At 41.7% G+C, this 17,461-nt stretch overlaps 1 protein-coding gene across 2 annotated transcripts in view; it reads right to left on the bottom strand.

Moving 5' to 3' along the window:
- WDR37 (WD repeat domain 37) overlaps positions 1-11,749 on the bottom strand; it is a 45,368-nt gene extending 33,619 nt beyond the window's left edge. Inside the window, exons 1-3 of one of the 2 annotated variants that reach the window (XM_054273279.1) lie at positions 11,555-11,749; positions 6,407-6,438; positions 2,436-2,613 (exon numbers count right to left, since the gene is read on the bottom strand). In XM_054273279.1, the coding sequence (XP_054129254.1) occupies positions 2,436-2,573 (138 nt within the window). In that variant the 5' untranslated portion in view covers positions 2,574-2,613; positions 6,407-6,438; positions 11,555-11,749. The remainder of the gene's footprint in view (positions 1-2,435; positions 2,614-6,406; positions 6,439-11,554) is intronic. The other variant, XM_054273280.1, reaches the window with a different exon arrangement.
- Positions 11,750-17,461: the final 5,712 nt, after the last annotated feature.

Here is a 17,461-nt window from a genome sequence, read left to right as displayed (position 1 = left end):
TTTATATATTCTTTCTCTTTCAAGGGATAGAATTCAAAACACCTATGGTGATATTTGTTTTCGTTTTCCCTACTAGAGAAAAATTACAAAATCAAGATGCATGCACAATTCATTTTAAAAAATAGAAAGTGAGAAAAAATTTCTTTTAAATATCAATATGTTTCCAGTTCAAGAAGAAATACCTTTGTTTGATAAAGTAATTCAAAAGTTGACTATGCAATGGGTTAGAAAGTTGTGAACACAATGCATCTTATTACCAAAGCTTAAGACAAACTAAAACTTTAAATGTATTTTTGACATTTACCTACTTTTGTCACTATCCATAACTAAGTGTGAAGAAAACTACACTTTCTAATCCTTCCCTCCTCAGATATTATTCAAGCATTCTATTCCTCAGATGCTCGTAGACCACACTATGTAAATTGGCTTACTACACTTACTATTTACCCAGGTAGCCAGCTATAAAGTTCTTTTTAAAAAAGCTTTCACTGAACTGAGTCACCTTCCGCTCCAGCCCCGGGAATTGTCTGCAGGCACAGCGGGAAAGGCCACCCGTGACCCTGGCTGGGCAGGTTATTTCCAAAGTTTAAAGAGAGAGCAAGAGAAGCCACTCATAGCCACGACACAGAGCACACCTGCTTTGTGCACAATTTTACACAGGTTCACAGCCGGTTTAAGCTGTGGCACTGTGCTGGAAGAAGTGGGACCACGCTCCTCAAGCCCCTCTACATCATTCCTTTCTTCATCTGCCTCTCCTCGGACAGGGTGAGACCAGAAGCACAACAGATCCTAATTAAAACCAACTTGAAACAAAACTGATTAAACAAAAATACTAAATACATTAAACACTGTTAAGAGAAACACTGAAGTTAGAAGAATTATTTCAAAATCAATTACCCAATAATTTCACACAGCGAGGTTATGGAAGAAACTAACTTATCCTACAACTTTTGCAACCAAAAAGGAGATGTAGAAAAGTTTTTCAAACCAATTCTCAAAGCCTGAAAGTATAAACAAATCTAAACTTGTAATGAAGTAACCAACACAGTAAAATGCATTCACTTTCTTTCCTCTGTTTAAAATTGGCATTGTTTAAAACAGCTTATTAAAACAGCATGTAATTATGTTATCTCTTTATCTGCAAAAGTCCTTAGCTAGATCTCATGAGGTTTACAGCTCCACTGTGAAGGGGCACTAATACTCTCTACTTGATAGAATCTGCCACCCAGCTGCTCAAGGTCAACAAAATCCAACAAGATGATAGATAAAACATTTTAAACATCTATGCATTACAGCCTAAAACACTTGAAGCAGCTTAACATTTTGGTTTACTATGCAGGGGTGACAGCATATCTTGACCTCTCAGCTGCCCTTCACAGCTTTCCTGAAGAAAGGCTTCAGTACTTACAAATGCATGAAGAGTTTTCTATCCAAATACTTGATTGTCCAACTTTTAGATTACTAGAAGCAACAACCTAGGCTCTGTTAATCCCCAGAAAACTAATGCTATGATTTACTAACAAATAGATTTAATTAAAATAAAACAGTCACAACACTGAGAAAACACCAGGTTTTCCCTTCTGTGTTTCTGCAGACTTCAGTGTGAGGTTTCTCGCAGCCAAACTCCATTTGTATTTCAAACCAACTGTCTCATAAAAATCAAGCTTTGCATCATCTTTGCCAGTCCCACACTAACACTGTGTAGTCAATTTGACAATAAATACTTTTAAACTGGCATTTGCTTATATTTGCCAGTACTGCTTCTGACAGAAGCCTTACCTACAGGTAATCTCAGAATTTTTAGGTGCAACACTCCAATCCAGATTGCACCCACTACTCTGACATGATTAGAAAGCTACAGAAGCAGTGGCTGCTGTTTATTCCCTTAAGTTTAACCCCAGAATAGCACACCTTCATTTGAGCCAAACAAGACAAACAAGCCCACACAAACAAAAATCTGAGTCAGCTCACACTTCTGTCAGGCAGGCAGTATTTGTTTACTTTAAGGAAAGGAATGCAGAACAGTGTTCCAACTAATATTTTCCCTATCAGAGTCATCATAAGAAGTATTTGGTTATTCATACTTCTGGATTGCTGCTATTCCAAGAAAGCAAGAACCAATCTTGATTTTTTTCTTTTGCAGGTGGGAGGGAGAGGTTGCAGTGAATAAACAGGCTGGGATTTTTACCACTGGCTTTATGGCTTGATTATTCATCTAAGAAAACACAGCAGCTGATAAACTCCACAGGTCTCAACACAACCTACCTGAAACACTGTCAACAATCATGTCAATCATCTCCAAAGGCAGTGAGCGCTTACAAGCAACAAAATCTGCTGTTCCTGCAGCTTTGCTGGACATACTTCAATATTGAAGCTTAGCTTCTCCCCATAGGAAAGACACAAAAAGTGCTGCAAGCTCCCCAGCAGCAGCTCACCTGCCCTTCCAGCATGTCTCTGTGCAGCGCCGCGCGCTCCTGCTCGGAGCTGTTGGTTCTCCGGATGGAAAGGCTGTGTGATTTGCGCTTCTGCTTGGCTTGGCGAGCAGATGCACAGCTTCCACTTTCTACTGGCATTACTTCAAAAAAACAGCTTCACAGAGGCTCCTATGATAAACTAAGGACAAGCATTATACATTACAAATTGCTTTGCCAAACGAACCGCTATTTAAATATTTTTTTCTCAAAATGGAAGGATTTGGTTCTACTGAACTTTGGAGTTGTTTGGGTTGTCATTAAAAAGAAGAGATCCCTCTTACTTACAGCTGGTCTTCAAACAACATTAAGTCCAAAACCATATGCATGTAGGTAAATAGAATGGAATTGCTTCTGCATTATTTATTCATTAGCTAACAAACCTCCACAAAAAGAAAATTAATTCCACTTCCTTGCTCATTTTGGAGAACACCAGCAGAGACAGCCCCAAAATGCTTCCAGGAAACAACTATTATGCATACTATAGTTCAATGAAATGCATGCAAAATTAAAACCCAGCTGGAAAATGAAAGCAAACATGGTAATTCAGGGACACTGTCAGGTTAAAAATACAATTTTAAGCATTACTGTACAAAATTTAACAGACGTCCTTATTCAGAATTAGGCAGAAACTAATTTTCATTACAAAAGTTCTGAAAACTACCTTCCACCATGTTTGGCAGCTCATGGTTTCACTTTCCTTAATAATGAAAATGCCCAGGAATTTATGAAAGTAGTAAAAGTGTGCCTGACTTAACAGGCTGCTGGTGATGTGGTTCATTTCTGTCACCTTGATAAAGCCAAATATAAGCATTTCAATATGCCTAAACCCACCTGACAGTATCACCAAACAGTATTACCATGTATGAGCTACTGCTTCCCCTGTTTAAGAAAAATCAAATTATGTCTGATTTATTGCATAGATGTGGAGAATATATATGAAAAATCAAATTATGTTTGATTGCATAAATATGGAGAATATGTTCTTTAGTGTCAAAATCTTATTTTTCAAACATTTAATTACTGGATTTTTTAAATTTAAACCCAACACTCAACAGAAATTAATTTTTGTTTCATGGAGTACCAGTTGTTAAATATTTCAAATGTTTCAGGATTGATTACCCAAATTTTTTCAATCATGCACAATAAGAACAAAATAAAAATTCATTCTCCAGCATAAATCATTTCTGAAACAACAATCAAAACTTAAAATAGGTGCAATAGTCTGCAGAGAAATAGGAGAGCAGAGTTGGCAAAGCTAACCAGGCAACTGAGCTTCCTTTTAAACAAGTTGATCAGAGAAAATTTAAACCAAACCCAGGACCACTTCCAATTTAAGATCCGCCAACACGCTGGATCTCACGCTAGGAATGAGCACCAGGCTATGAACAAGGCAGGCATTAACCACTTCAGGGCTTTGACATGGTGTGTGCAGCTCTTACCACATCATAAAGCCAAGGAAAGCACTGCTAAAAACACAGTATGCACTGTGAATAACATAAGCTTGAAACCTCCTTTGGGTTTTAAATCACAAAATGAAAATGTATAGAGATACAGACATTAGTATCAAAAATGAGACTAGATTTAGTTAGGATTTTAATGCCCATCCATCCTTATTAAAGAACTTGGTATTTTAATTAGCTTTTAGAAGAACTGTGTTCCAGTAACCTGACACCAATTCCATAGTGAATCTAAAATAAAATTTAGGCTGCACCAGTGACCTGTACTGTACTAAATTTTATTTTTCATATCCTCTGGATTCCACAGAGTCCTCCCCTACATCTAATCCCATTAGAGCTTTTTATGTGTGATTAATCAGTAGTAACTAAATAGCTATACTCACAAATTAAAGAAGAGGCTAGAAAAAACTACCATTGGATAATTCCTTATTTGCCTAAATTCTGCTATTCACTGTGGCTAGACTCCTCTACAAAATTTTTTTAAGTCCATCCCATAAACAGTTACTGTCAATTCTCTGGGCTTCACTAAGTATCTTCCTGTTCATGGACATATGGTCAAGAATGAGGAACAGGTTTTCCATGCTCATCACATTTCTATTTCCTTTCAAAAGAGGATCAAATCCCAAGCACACATATATCTATTCTCCCCTCTTTCACCCTGCTTCCTAGCTCCCTTGGGAACCACTCTTTCAATGGCTTTCAATGATCATATCCTGCAGTTTGGATTACATTTTAAGGCCAGAAGCATCAGTGTGCACACAGGTAGATTTGTTAAGACAGTTTTATTCACATAGCTACTATAATCCCATAAATCCATTAACACCATTTCACTTAAGATCTGGGGGTAGAGGAGGGTAAAAAAACCCAAAAGACAACTTCTAATCCCTGCTAGATGGGGCTCCTGAACTGTTAGACACAAAGATGTTAATGTGGCATATGCCTTACAAGCCACTGTTTCCAACTATATCAGTTTCCACTTGCCCTTTCTGCCAAGCTACTTCATTTTGGAGGACATTACCCAGCAATATCCTTTTTTTGAGTAGAATGATTTGCATTGGAAGGGACCTTTAAAGGTCCTCTAGTCACACTCCTCTGCAATGGGCAGGGACATCTGGTTGCTCACCAGGTTGCTCAGAGCCCTGTCCAACCTGACCTTGAATGTTTCCATGGGTGGGGCACCCATTGCCTCTCTGGCCAGCCTGTGCCCATGTTTCACCACCCTCACTGTAAAAAATTCTTCCTTCTATTTAATCTCAATCTACCCTTTTTTAGGTTAAAATCATTACCCTTTGTCATATCACTATAGTCCCCGGTAATAAGTCTCTCCTTCTCCAAAGTTCCCATTAAGTACTGAGAGGGATAAGGTGACAGGGACACCCTGATAAGGTGTCCCCAGAGAATCTTCTTGGGCTAAAAACCCCATCTCTCTCAGCTTTTTTTTCCACAGAAGAGGTTTGCAGCACACTGATAACTTTTGTGGCTCTTCTCTGAACTAGCTCTAACATGTCCACATCTTCTTGTGCCATTGCCTGCAGGCACACATTTCTGCCTCATGTCTGGTTTTTCATGCCCCAGGTCCCTCTCTGCTGGGCTGCTCTCAATCTGTTCACCCTCCAGCCTGCACTGATACCAGGGACTGTTCCAACCCAAGGTACAGGACCCTGCAGTTGGCCTTGTTGATCTTCATGAGGTTTGCACTCCTGAAGCCTGTCATGGTCCCTCTGGGTGCTATCCCTTCTCTCAATGAATCAACTGCAGCATCAGTACATGCAGATTTGGCAGCTATACACACTAGCACATAGAATTTAAAGGGACACAGTCATATGCATGAGATTACATCTTTACAGAGTGAAATTCTCACATTCTCTACGCAGAAGTTTCTACTTTGGCAGCTCGTGAGCAAAGGGAGCAGACTGGGTAGGAATCACTGTCTCTGTTGCCCTGCAGGCAGTGTCCCTGCCAGGGACTGCCCTCTCCTCATGCAGCAGCATGACACACCACCCATGCACGTTCTGGAGAGGGCAAACATGCAGCTGTTCCCAGGCTCGGCAGGAGGGTGCACACAGCCACAGCAAAGCTGAAACCAAAGAGGCCACAAGCAGGCATGTGCATACAGAGATGGCAAGGACAAGTTAAGGGGAATAGCTTCACAGCCTTTAATAGTGTTGTTCTGAATCCCACCAAACAGCCTGACAAACTTTGAGTCATGGAGCAATAATCAACACGTTTTTTTGAGAACAAGGATTTAAATTCAGTTTGAAAATAGTGACAGTGTCCCTTTAAATATTAACTTCACTTTGACAATTTCAGAACTCTTCTGATTCCAATTGCAGCAGTAAGAACCTATAGGTTTTTCAAGAGTAGATTTCACAAAATAGATCCTTGGCAATATGATGCTAAAAAAAATTAGGTGCTCATTTCTAGCAGTTACCTGATTCCCCTTATTATGTAAGGTTTTCAAACAATGAAAATTACCTGTCCAGAATATCAGTGTCATGTTACATATCCTATGAAAACCATATTAAATATTGATTAGTGAAACAGTCAGTAGTACACAAACCAGTCAATGTCTTTCAATTCTTTGAAACTTTTGTAGTTAGAACACACCAGACAACAGGAAAAGGGGGATGAGGGAAAACATAAACACAAATGAATCCCAGTGAAACCAAGTAAGAAAAAAGTGCTTCAAAACAATCCATTATATATTATTAGCCAGATATAGTTAATCTTAACTTTTCCAAATGGGTTCTGAAAAGAAAAATTCACTAAGGTCATTTTCCTTCTACTCAGTAATGCCCCAAGTAGGATGGAAAACACACCAAGAAGTATTGGAACCTTGCTTCCTGAATCAAATGAAGCTAAATTCACAGAAGCTAAAAATTAGCAGTCAAGCATAAAAATGCCTGAACAAATGTACTTTCTGAGAAAAAAGGGAGAGGGGGAGAAAGAGGAAGCATATTGTATTACTAAACTATTTTCACTAAGGGTGGCAGTTCACAAGTGCTGTATTACTAAGAAGTGAGATTAAGAGACATACTGAGCTATTCTGCTCAATCATTTTGGAAAACACTCCAATTGCACAGACTTCACACAGTGATCTGTGAAAGCCTCCAGAGAACTTTTCTAGCAATATAAATCTGCAGAAGTAGGGGAGTAAAAGGTGTCCCAGAAAACATCTAGACCACAGGTGGTTACTGTTTGCTGAATGCAAAGATACTCCAGTATCTCAGATATGCTGTTTAATTAAACTCACAGGATATTTTACAGTGTGTTAAATTAAAGTTCCACCACCTACCTTTCTGTAACAGATGTACCCAGTCACAGGAAGTATTTCATCAGAGTAACAGTAAAGAGCAGATGTGTAACCAATTACTGTTTTAGTCAGCTACAACAGAGAAACAGCACCAACAAAGAGTGCACACACTGGCCTTTCCAGACTTAAAAACTCACTGCAGCAGTAACTAATCATGCTTGCCTACTTCTGCTCTTGAAGAGAGAACAAGGAGGCTGCTGAAAGGAAAGAATTCCTGGGGTATGCATGTTGCTGAAGCCAGGGAGAAAAGCTGTGCTCTGCTGTCAGAGCACAGACAGAATGGCTACAGTATTGCATTTCCTTTTTTGTTCATTCAAGACAACACACAAGTCTGTAAAGGGAAAGCATCAGGAAGATTCAGCAACATCTTCCCCAACATCTCCCTGTTCCATTTTCTTGAGTTTAGAAATAGCAATAATTGCTATTTAAATGATTGTGTCAAATTAAAAAAAAAAAAAACCATAAAATTTTAGTGTATTTGTGTGTGCTTAAATCTCTTCGGCTCATATCTCCCGTTTTCAAACATGGCTTAGAAGAAAATTTCTGTGTATACTATATAAAACACAAAGACATTTTACAATAGTAATTATTGTCTAGTGCAGCACTAAAACCTTACAATACAAAGATGCCCATTAATGTAGGGGAGTGTGTGGGTTTGGGGCTTTTTTTTTCCACAAAGCAGGGAGGGAAAACAGAAAGAGAGAAGAATGATTACAGTTATTAGGTTCTTAATTACATGGAACTCAGTTTGACAGCATTATTCATGAGTTAAGGGAATTTAAGTATCAACATATGCCACTACATTCTTTTATTAATATGCAAAGAAATCAAATTTAAAGGAGTAAAACTTTCATTTTGAGGTCTTCAGTGAACAATTTGCCTCAGTGATGCTGTACATTCAAGTGCCATTAATTCAATGCAAGCTGCAGGACTACAGCACACCTGAGAAAGACCAGGCTAAACAGACTGCTTGGTAAGACTAGCTGTTTAGCTAAAGGTAAACATTTAGGAAACAAAACTATTCCAGATCATCACAGATGATGCTAGAAACACTAATGAGTGTGCTCAAACCTTGTGAAATGCACTCAGGCATTACAACATTGATTTTTCTTTTTCTAAATTTAGTGCAGCTTTCTTTCAAATGAAACTGGATGTTCCTCGAAATATAAAAGGGGAAAGCAGGGGGAAAGCAGGCATCCACCACTGAGGGTGACAACCTCCTTTCAATAGAAAGCAGAGTAAAGAAGCTGCACCAATAAATTTGAAGTATGTTATACAGCTGAAATCAAGGATAAAAACTTTAACACATTAGTGAGTACGTACTCTAAGCAAGCTTCTAACACCAACATCCAAATGTAAAATGTAAGCCAGCCCAGTTCTGCAGCTAGCAAGCTTTGATCTTGCTAATTCAACTATGTCAGCAAATGCTGCAGTCACATCAAAATGCAGGGCTGACCCAGCCTGCCATACAGTCTGCTGAGCAAAAAATGTTACTCCCACCATACAAGTTCATATTATCTAATACTAAACAACAATAATTAGCAGATTTGGACTTTCCTTAATATAGTAGAAACCCTCCTGGGTCCACTAATAATCATCAGACTAAGACCTGAAAGCTTCCCTTTGAGACCAGTGCCACCTGTGCTCACTGAGGGTGCTCATTGTCTGAAACAGTTTAAATGGTGCAAACACAATATAATCTTATGTTCAACATTGGTTAGTAACCTATCAGTATATATTGTACCTTTCCTTTATTTAGAGGTATTGATGAACTGACTTTATTGAAGAACTCAAGGGATAGCATCAATTCCTGCAAAATTACTTACAGCTGGTGAACTCCTAAAATATGAAGGGTACTTTATTTCCTCAGCTGTTTCACAGGCACTGCAGCTCCCATTTCTGTATTAGCAAATCCTTAACAGCCTAGAAGTAGCCTCCATGCAGGCACAGGGATGCAAATACAGGACCTGAGGGTGAGGAATCCTAAGGAAGTTCAAAAGCAAAAGCAATTTAACCAGGTGTTTGTTCAAGGAAGTACTGCACCACACTCAGAAGCCAGAATCTTACTCTGCTAGTCCCTAAACAAATAATATTTGTGTACTTGTTATGGATGTATTCATTAATTGCTATTATGGTCTTATTCAAGCACAGTGGCCTCTAATATCACTGCTCTTCATCTGGGAATATAAAGTAAACTAAAATCTTTTCATTCTTAAGACTTGAACAAAAGCAAGTAATTTTGACTCTAACTGTAATAAATCTAGCAAGCTCTTCAGAAGCACCAATAAATAATCTCTGCACAGCACATTCTTGAAGCATTACCTCATGCGGTCTAGCACAGAGAACTACAGAACCTACCAACAGACCATGTAAGAGCACTGTGAGCACCCAGCCTACCATCTTGAACAGCAAGCCTAAAAATAGTCAGTACATATTGCTTGCAGATGAGAAAACACAAACCACTCTGGCTTGCAAGAAGACCATCCTGATTCCTGTCCATTCCTCAGTGGTCATTCACAGAGCAGTACCCAACTCTCCCCCACAGGGCTTTGAAGGGTTGGCCTCCAAAAAAAGCCCCTCAGCCTGGCTTTCACCTCACAAGACAACCTGCTAGTCTTAGCTCCAAGACTTAAAATTCCATGACATAAAATGATCCTAATCTCATCTCAAATTTATAGAATGCAATACCACTTAATTCCTCCTTACTTGGCACATACCAGTTCTGGCTTGCAATTTCAGGATAGGAGTCAGATCTTATTGTAAGCCATCATTACCACACAATATTTGTCTTGTGACTGTACCAACAAACTTAAGCACTTCCATCCATACTAAAGACTGCATGCTTCACACAAGTCCTGAATTAAAGAAATAGATGGTGGAAGGGCCTGTGTATATTAAATAGGCAGTCTCATCTTAAAATCTTTAGGTTAAACATGATAAACCTAGTTCAGGGACAAACATACACATAAACAACTGGCATTAAAAAGACAATCAACATTACAGTTGGCCTTAAATGCTAATGTTTAGTGCCAGCACCTTTTCTTAAAGTAACTGCCCAAGTCCACAACACACAAAGCAACATCTAAGGTTACTACAAGACAGGTTAGAGCTGACATCATGCACAAAGATTATCTAATCTAAACTACTCATTAGAAAACATACTTGTGGGTTCTTGGGGTTAGCAGCTCTCATTCAAAATCATCAGAAACGCCAACAGCAAACTAGCTTGGAAAGCAGTTTCAGAAATTTGCTCAAGGAAAATGATGCAGTTGTAATGTTGTAAAATGGGTGCCTGAACAACAGACGTTCGTATCATGTCAAGGTGTACTCAATGACACTGAATCACTTCGAAGAAGCTGCTCCACCAGTTCCTTACATAAACCTTCCATTACATTACTGTTATAGAAAGCCCACTTTAACAGCAATAACAAAATAAATTTGACAAGCTGGACAGGATAGAAACACACATAGAAGTTTCTCTTTTCTCACAAACACCATGCTGTCCTTGAGCCACAGATCAACACAACTTGACAGAAGTTTTCCTTGTCTTTGCATAAGGAATGGAACCTAACATCCACTCAACCCCTGTATACATTAAGCATATCCATTCTTCCCTCAAACTTATTTTCATGGGGTTTTAGCTCAGAAAAGGAGAGATCTACTGAAGATGGCTCTTTGCAGACAACTTTTATCCGTCTTGGACACTTCCATGTCATCCTCCCACTGCTGAAGGCCAGATTCACCCCATGCCACCACAAACTGTGCTCCCCTCATCATTTAGCTGTGCCCCACTTCAGAAATTTGGGGGTTTCACGTTCACTCCATTTGTACAGGTGTCAGAGGATCTGAACTCCGCCTGTAAGCTCCTGGGGCTCTATGCTTGGCCTGTCCTCAGGGTAGGCAGCAGCACACGAACAAAGTTAGCGAGAGGAGTCTCCTCACAGCACCCTCGGCTTCCCCACCCGCAGACCTGGAACCATCCCTACAGCCTGGAGCTGGGAGCGCTCAAAAACCGCCACACACAGAAGATGAAGGACAGCTTATTTTCGCTTATTTCGGGTTTTTATAGGAGAACGTGCAAGTCATTTCACGCGGAAATCAAGCAGAATAGGACGGGCAGGGAGGGGGTGCCCAGGCAGGAGCCCCGGTTTGCGCCGCGGGCCTGGGCGGCGGCGGCGGCACGGCGCAGGTAGCGCGGCCGTGGTGCCGCCGCCGCTGCCCCGGAGCCCGCCCGGAGCCCCGCAGCCCTCAGCCTCGCGGGCGGCCGCGAACATGGCGGAGGGTCCGCGCCCCGCTGCCCCCGCACTCACCTGTCAGCCACAGCCGCGGCGGCGGGCGGGGAGGGGCAGGGCCGCAGGCGGCGCGGAGAAAGAGGAGGGGAAGGATGAGGACAACGAGGAGGAGAAGGCGGGAGGGGCAGCAGCGGAGACAGCAGCAGCGGCAGCAGCAGCAGCGGCGATGATCGCGGCGCCGCTCGGGCAGGACGCGCCTCCCCGGTGCCGAGCCCTCGCGGCGACATCCGGCGGAAGCGGCGCGGCCCCCGCTCCGAGGCGCGATGGCGACGGGCTGGCACCGGGACAGCCTCCCTCCCGCCCGGCACTGCCCGCGGGCTCGGGAACGCCCCGGCCTCAGGGAGAGCCTCCCGCCCAGCACGGCCCGGGGACTTGGCAGTGCCCTGGCCTCAGGGAGAGCCTCCCGCCCGGCACGGCCCGGGGGCTCGGGAACAGGCACAGCCTCCCGCCCGGCACGGCCCGGCACCTCGGGAACGCCCCGGCCTCAGGGAGGGCTTCCCGCGCGCGGGCAGTGCCCGCAGGCTCGGGAATAGGGGGCGCCTCAGCCCGACACTGCCCGCGGGCTCGGGAATGCTCCGGCCTCAGGGAGAGCCCCGCGGGCTTGGCAGGGTCCCGGCCTCAAGGAGAGCCCCGCGGGCTCGGCGGGGCGGGGCCGGGCAGGAGCTGCCCCGGCACCCCGCACTCCCCGGCCCCGCTGCTCCCGGGTCCCGCAGTGCCGGAGGTTGAACAGCGGGGTGTGTGCCATGCCGAGCACGGCCCCCCGGGGTAACGCTGTGCTCCCTCACCGTTACTGTTACCGAACTGAAACTGCTGCTGCTTTGGTTAGTCAGTTACCTCCAGTAACACTGCATCAGGTGGGCTGACAAAGGAGATGAAGCTTTGCTGGAATTCCATATGTTTTAATACAGAAGGGCTGGGAGGTACTGAATGTGGAATTTTTCCGCTGTGTCTGCAGACCGAGTGACAGGGGCAGCGCATCAAAGCTAACCACGACGTTCTGCGAGCAGGCTGTTCACTCTGAAGCCTACAAGGCGTAATTGAAATGTGATTAATTCCTCTGCTGATTAGCACTTGGAATAAACCTCCACCTAAAATTCTTATTCATTGTAGCAGATAGTGAAAGTCAAAAGAGGCCTTCGCCTAATTATTTTCTCTCTTCCGGCAGATTATCTTAACTGCCTTAGAAGAGGTCTGTAAAAAGGCCAGAAGAACATGTGCCAGTGAGAGCTGGAAATATTACATTTTCTTTTAATGTGCTTCCCAACTACAAATCTGCCTGCAGTTCTCATTTGTCTTTTTTCCTTTCTACTCACTTCTGTGCAGTCATGTCTTAAAGCTGTATTAAACAGCAACAAAAATAGTGGTTTACCTCTTTACTAGCATATTTTTCATTACTGGAGGTCAATCTCCAAAATCACTAATTGGTTGAGAACATCCTGTAATTTTAGCCTATTCCCTTCTTCAAAGCCACTAAAAGAGAGCAAACTAAATAGCTAAATGGCTTCAAGGAATGGAAAAGAGGGGAGACTGCACAGGCAAAAGGAGAGGGACAAGGGATGGAACAGAGGTGCCCAGGAGGAAGCTGAACACAACCTGACCAAATGCTTTGAATGAACTTTGAAGTTCGATGCTTTGAATTCTCTTTAGAGTTGGTGCAGTTGTGGGTGGCTCAGCCATCTTAGCCAAGTGACAATTCGAGTTCTCAGCTGTTCAGTTTCTAACTAGACATTTTTAAGCCTCATAATCCCTACCAAAATTACTTTACACTAATATAACTGTACTGTAACAATTTTAGCTATATGTATGAAGGAAAAAAATGTCCAGCACGAAGATCCACCTTAGAGATTTCCTGGGGAGAACACCTGGCAGCTTCATTCTCCTCTGGAGCAGCACACTCCCCAGGAGCAGAGTGCATTACAGAGATGACCATTTTTTTACCTGAATAAATGCAAAATACTGAAATGAAAAAAGATGGGCTTAGACAATTTTTTCCTTGGTACAGGGCGCCTCACCTGAAAATGAGCAGGCCCTGTATGGATGCAGTTGCTTTTTCATGAGAAGAAAATGACAAGTGGCCTGTTGTCACTCTAGCTCTGCTGCTGGTTTGGTTTTGTCACGGCACTGCAAGAGTAGCAGGTGCTATGTAATGTGTAGGAGCAAGTACAGAACAAAAGACTGCTTTTCACAAACTACCTGATACAGAACAAGAGATATAAATAGCAATACAGGAGCCTAGGGAAACAGGGCAGTACTGGTCAGCACCTTTTCAATAGGTTTCTCAATAAAAATACAGTAAATAGAGTGGGGAAAGTTAGGTTGTCCTGGACAAATCTACTTCTGCACCCATGGCTGGACTAGAGAAGACAAGACAGGAGGCTTGGGAAATCAGTAACACAACAGAGCAATAGCTGAACCTCCCAAATTAGCATTTTTCAAACGTGTAAATGTAGCAGGAAAAGGCAAAGCCTTCTGTCCAGAGCTCAAACCAAAAGAAATAAAAACAAAACCAAACCAACTGACCAAAAAAATTTAAGAGAGAAAAGGACTCAAGGGTTATTTCTTGATTCATATAGGAAACCGTCTAATAACTCCTTCCTAGAAGAGAGGTTTCCTATACCATTATTCATTCACCTTATGCTGTATAAAAACATTTGGAAGCCATCCATCACAGCACTCTTTCCATCAGCTTGAGAAAGCAGAACAAATGCAAATACAACATCCTACTTAGATATTTAGCATATATGTATTACATTCTTACTACAAAGACATCTGTCTTCTCCGAAGCGAGCTGAAGCCAACCCACTTCCCTGAAAGAGGCCTTTTAAGAAGAGTCAAGGGAACAGGAGATTAGCTAAGACTGGGAAGAATTTACTTCTCATTTCAGATAAAACCCAGGTTGTTTCTCACTAAGCACACGAGTGGATCATTTAGACAAATATTTTCTGAAGAGCTACGGCTCCAGGCAGGAAAGGACTCGCAAGAGAAATTCTCTAGGGAGATCAGGAACAAGGATAGCTCTGTAGCTGAGAAGGGTGAAGTGGAAGTCTTAAACATCAGAGCAAGTTAACAGGAAGGTGAAAAAGAACAAATTTGGATGTGAAGGGGGGGAAAGAAGCCCATTAATCTTCCTTGGAAAATCTGAAAACTGAGAACAAGCATTTTTCAGGAGTTTATGCATTCTAGGCTGGGGTCAAATCCCAGGTTTGTTCAGCATTTATTTCATCTTGTAGCTTGTTTAACTTGCTGGAGAATTGACAGGTTTTCCTTGAGTTTGGTGGGTATTGCACTCCCCTTTCTCTTAGTAGGCATCAAAACTATGTCAGGGGTTTACAACTGGTTGGATTTTCAGGTCAATGAAAGACTTTCCAGTTGTTACAGGAAACTGTCTTTCCCTTGGTAGCTGGATGTTTGAAAACAGTCAGGGGACTTCAGGAGATGCAAAAACTAAGTCTCAAAAGCATTTGTATGTCACTTCAGGCATTCTGTTTATGCAGGGTGGAGTACAAGTTCTGAGGTTACAGTGAAGTGCATACCATTACAAAAATTAACATGCTTTATGTTCAACACAGAGCTTTGAAGGCGAGGAGCAAGTCTGGAGGGGAGCAAAAGGAAAGATGATACAGGGGACATAAAACCTGGCATCTGGTTAAGGGAAGTTTATCCCTTGTTTGTTTTGTGAAAATGGTTTGTTTTGTCTCTGTCATCCTTTGTCCCTGCTTCTTTGCCTCTCATTATCCACCAGAACTTGTTGCCACTTCTTGCTGCTCACCAGCATTGACTCAGGTGAATTGCTTTGTTTTTCTGTGCAAGACAGAAGCTGGAATTGTTTCTGACTGTCAGATTCTGAAGTGCCTGTATAGAAACTTTCAGTAGTTATTGCTAGGAAGAAAAGTCTCTTTTCTCTATCATCCATAAACACATTTCTCCTGGTTTCCCTCTGCTGTGCAGCCTCAAGGTCACTGTGTACTCCTGCCAATGTCCCATGCCAGCTGTGCCCCAGGCACAGACACATCTCTGCCTCCCAGGGGAGTAGTTTCTGTTCTAAAAGAGCTTCACTAGCAGGAGATTTGCTTGTTAACTCTGTTGGCATCATATGAAATGCTGGTTTCTGTGTCCATCTCAGTAGTTGGTTTGGTTTTTTGGTTGGTTTTTTTGGGTTTTTTTTTTTTTTTTTGGTGGATCTGTGTAGCTTGTTTTGTTACTTTAGGAAAATGATAGAAGAAAAAATTACAGTTTTGTTTGTTTATTTTTATCTAGAACAATGAAACAAGCGAGTGATTCATGTGGTGAAGGATGTTCTCAGTATATCTATGAAGATATACCAGTATATCTCAGTCTCCAATTACTGTTCTTTTGTGCCAGTGACTCAGCAATAAGTAATCTGTAAAGTAAGGAAAAGTAAACTCAATAAAAATCAATCTGTGTACATTTCTGTCCTTTCTGAGAGTACATATTTATTATCAACAGTCCTGTGATAACATTAAATTTGTAGCTTATTAATGAATAACACAATATTAACTTTAGTAGATAACATTATGGTTTATGTAGTTAAAAGGATATGTAGCAGCCAACACATGGTTACAGTCTTCTTTTTTTTTCTTTTTTTGACTTTTGATGCTCTGCTGGTTTCAAGGGGCTTTCACTCAAATCACCTCCACTCTTCTTTCTTTCAGCAAGCTCTGCACAGGGGAATGCTGTAAGATAACCCACCTCATCCCCCCTCCATTGAAAAATATTAACTGTCCATTTGAACATTTGTGCTGTTAATGATATCTCTCAGTGACAGGCCATCTGTCCTGTTCACAGGAAAATTCAAGCAAACCAGACTGAAATGCTGGAACTTGATCTGAGTGTGAATCAGAGCAAGCCATACCTCCAAGACATGTGAAATGTCATTTCTAGGCTTTTTATGGCATCCAGTCATAAACCCAAATCTGTGGACGAGCAATAAGCCAGCAAAAGTCTTGCTGAGAAGGTTTTTAGCTATGATGGTGTGAAGTTTCTAGAGGCTGGTATTGAAGTTTTTCTAATTTGTTATCTGTGCATATCTAAACTCCCATATCTGACCAGTTCACCTTGACATCCTGCCTGTGCTCCACTGCTGCCCAGGATGTTTGTTTGTTGCTTTCTCTGCCCTCAAGAGCTCACAGAGCCGGGCAATTCCAGAGCTTGACTAGCACAGTGTGGAGGGGTTTGACAGCTGGCCTGCAACAAAGCTGAGTTAATAGAAGAAATAACAATTGATGGTTTTCGAGTGTATCCATAGCAAAGAAGAAGACAAAGCCATCAGCACAGAAACAGATTAGAAAAGATACATGACGATTTTTGTAAGCTAGACTACATGCATAAGTAGATGTGTATACAAGTAGATGTGCCTTATTAAATTTCTGTAAAACTTTTGCCAATTATATTAACATTAATTGCTTTGCACCAATGAATATAAGTTATTGTGATGTAGTTAATTGTCACAGACATATTGTATGAAAAATCCTTTTGCCAGGATCTTTTCTCCTGAGAAGCTGAGAAGCTTCAGCTTCTCCATGTTTTGCTGCTTTTGAATGTGATTTGGAGAATTGGTTACCCAGCATGTGAAATTGTTTTTATTTGATGATCAATGACAGCCACCTATGCCGAGGCTGTGAGCAGTCACAAGACTTTATTATCATTCCATTCCTTTCCTTTGCTAGCCTTCTGATGAAATCCCTTCTTCTATTCTTTTAGTGTAGTTTTAATATATCATTTTCTTTTAATATAATATGTTTCATAAAATAATAAATCAGCCTTCTGAAACATGGAGTCAAGATTCACATCTCTTCCCTCGTCCTGGGACCCCTGCAAACACCATCACAGTTAATGACTTAAGATCACGCCTTGTTAAGAGTATATAAGCTAGAGAACGCTCAGAATAAAAACTTTTTTCTTCTT

Source organism: Melozone crissalis, unplaced genomic scaffold, assembly GCF_028551555.1.
Source record: "Melozone crissalis strain CALT ecotype California unplaced genomic scaffold, PUWL_Pcris_2 ptg000016l_1, whole genome shotgun sequence".
NCBI classification, from domain to species: domain Eukaryota; kingdom Metazoa; phylum Chordata; class Aves; order Passeriformes; family Passerellidae; genus Melozone; species Melozone crissalis.
Note: the sequence above shows the minus strand (reverse complement) of the source record. Positions and strands in the feature narration are given on the sequence as shown.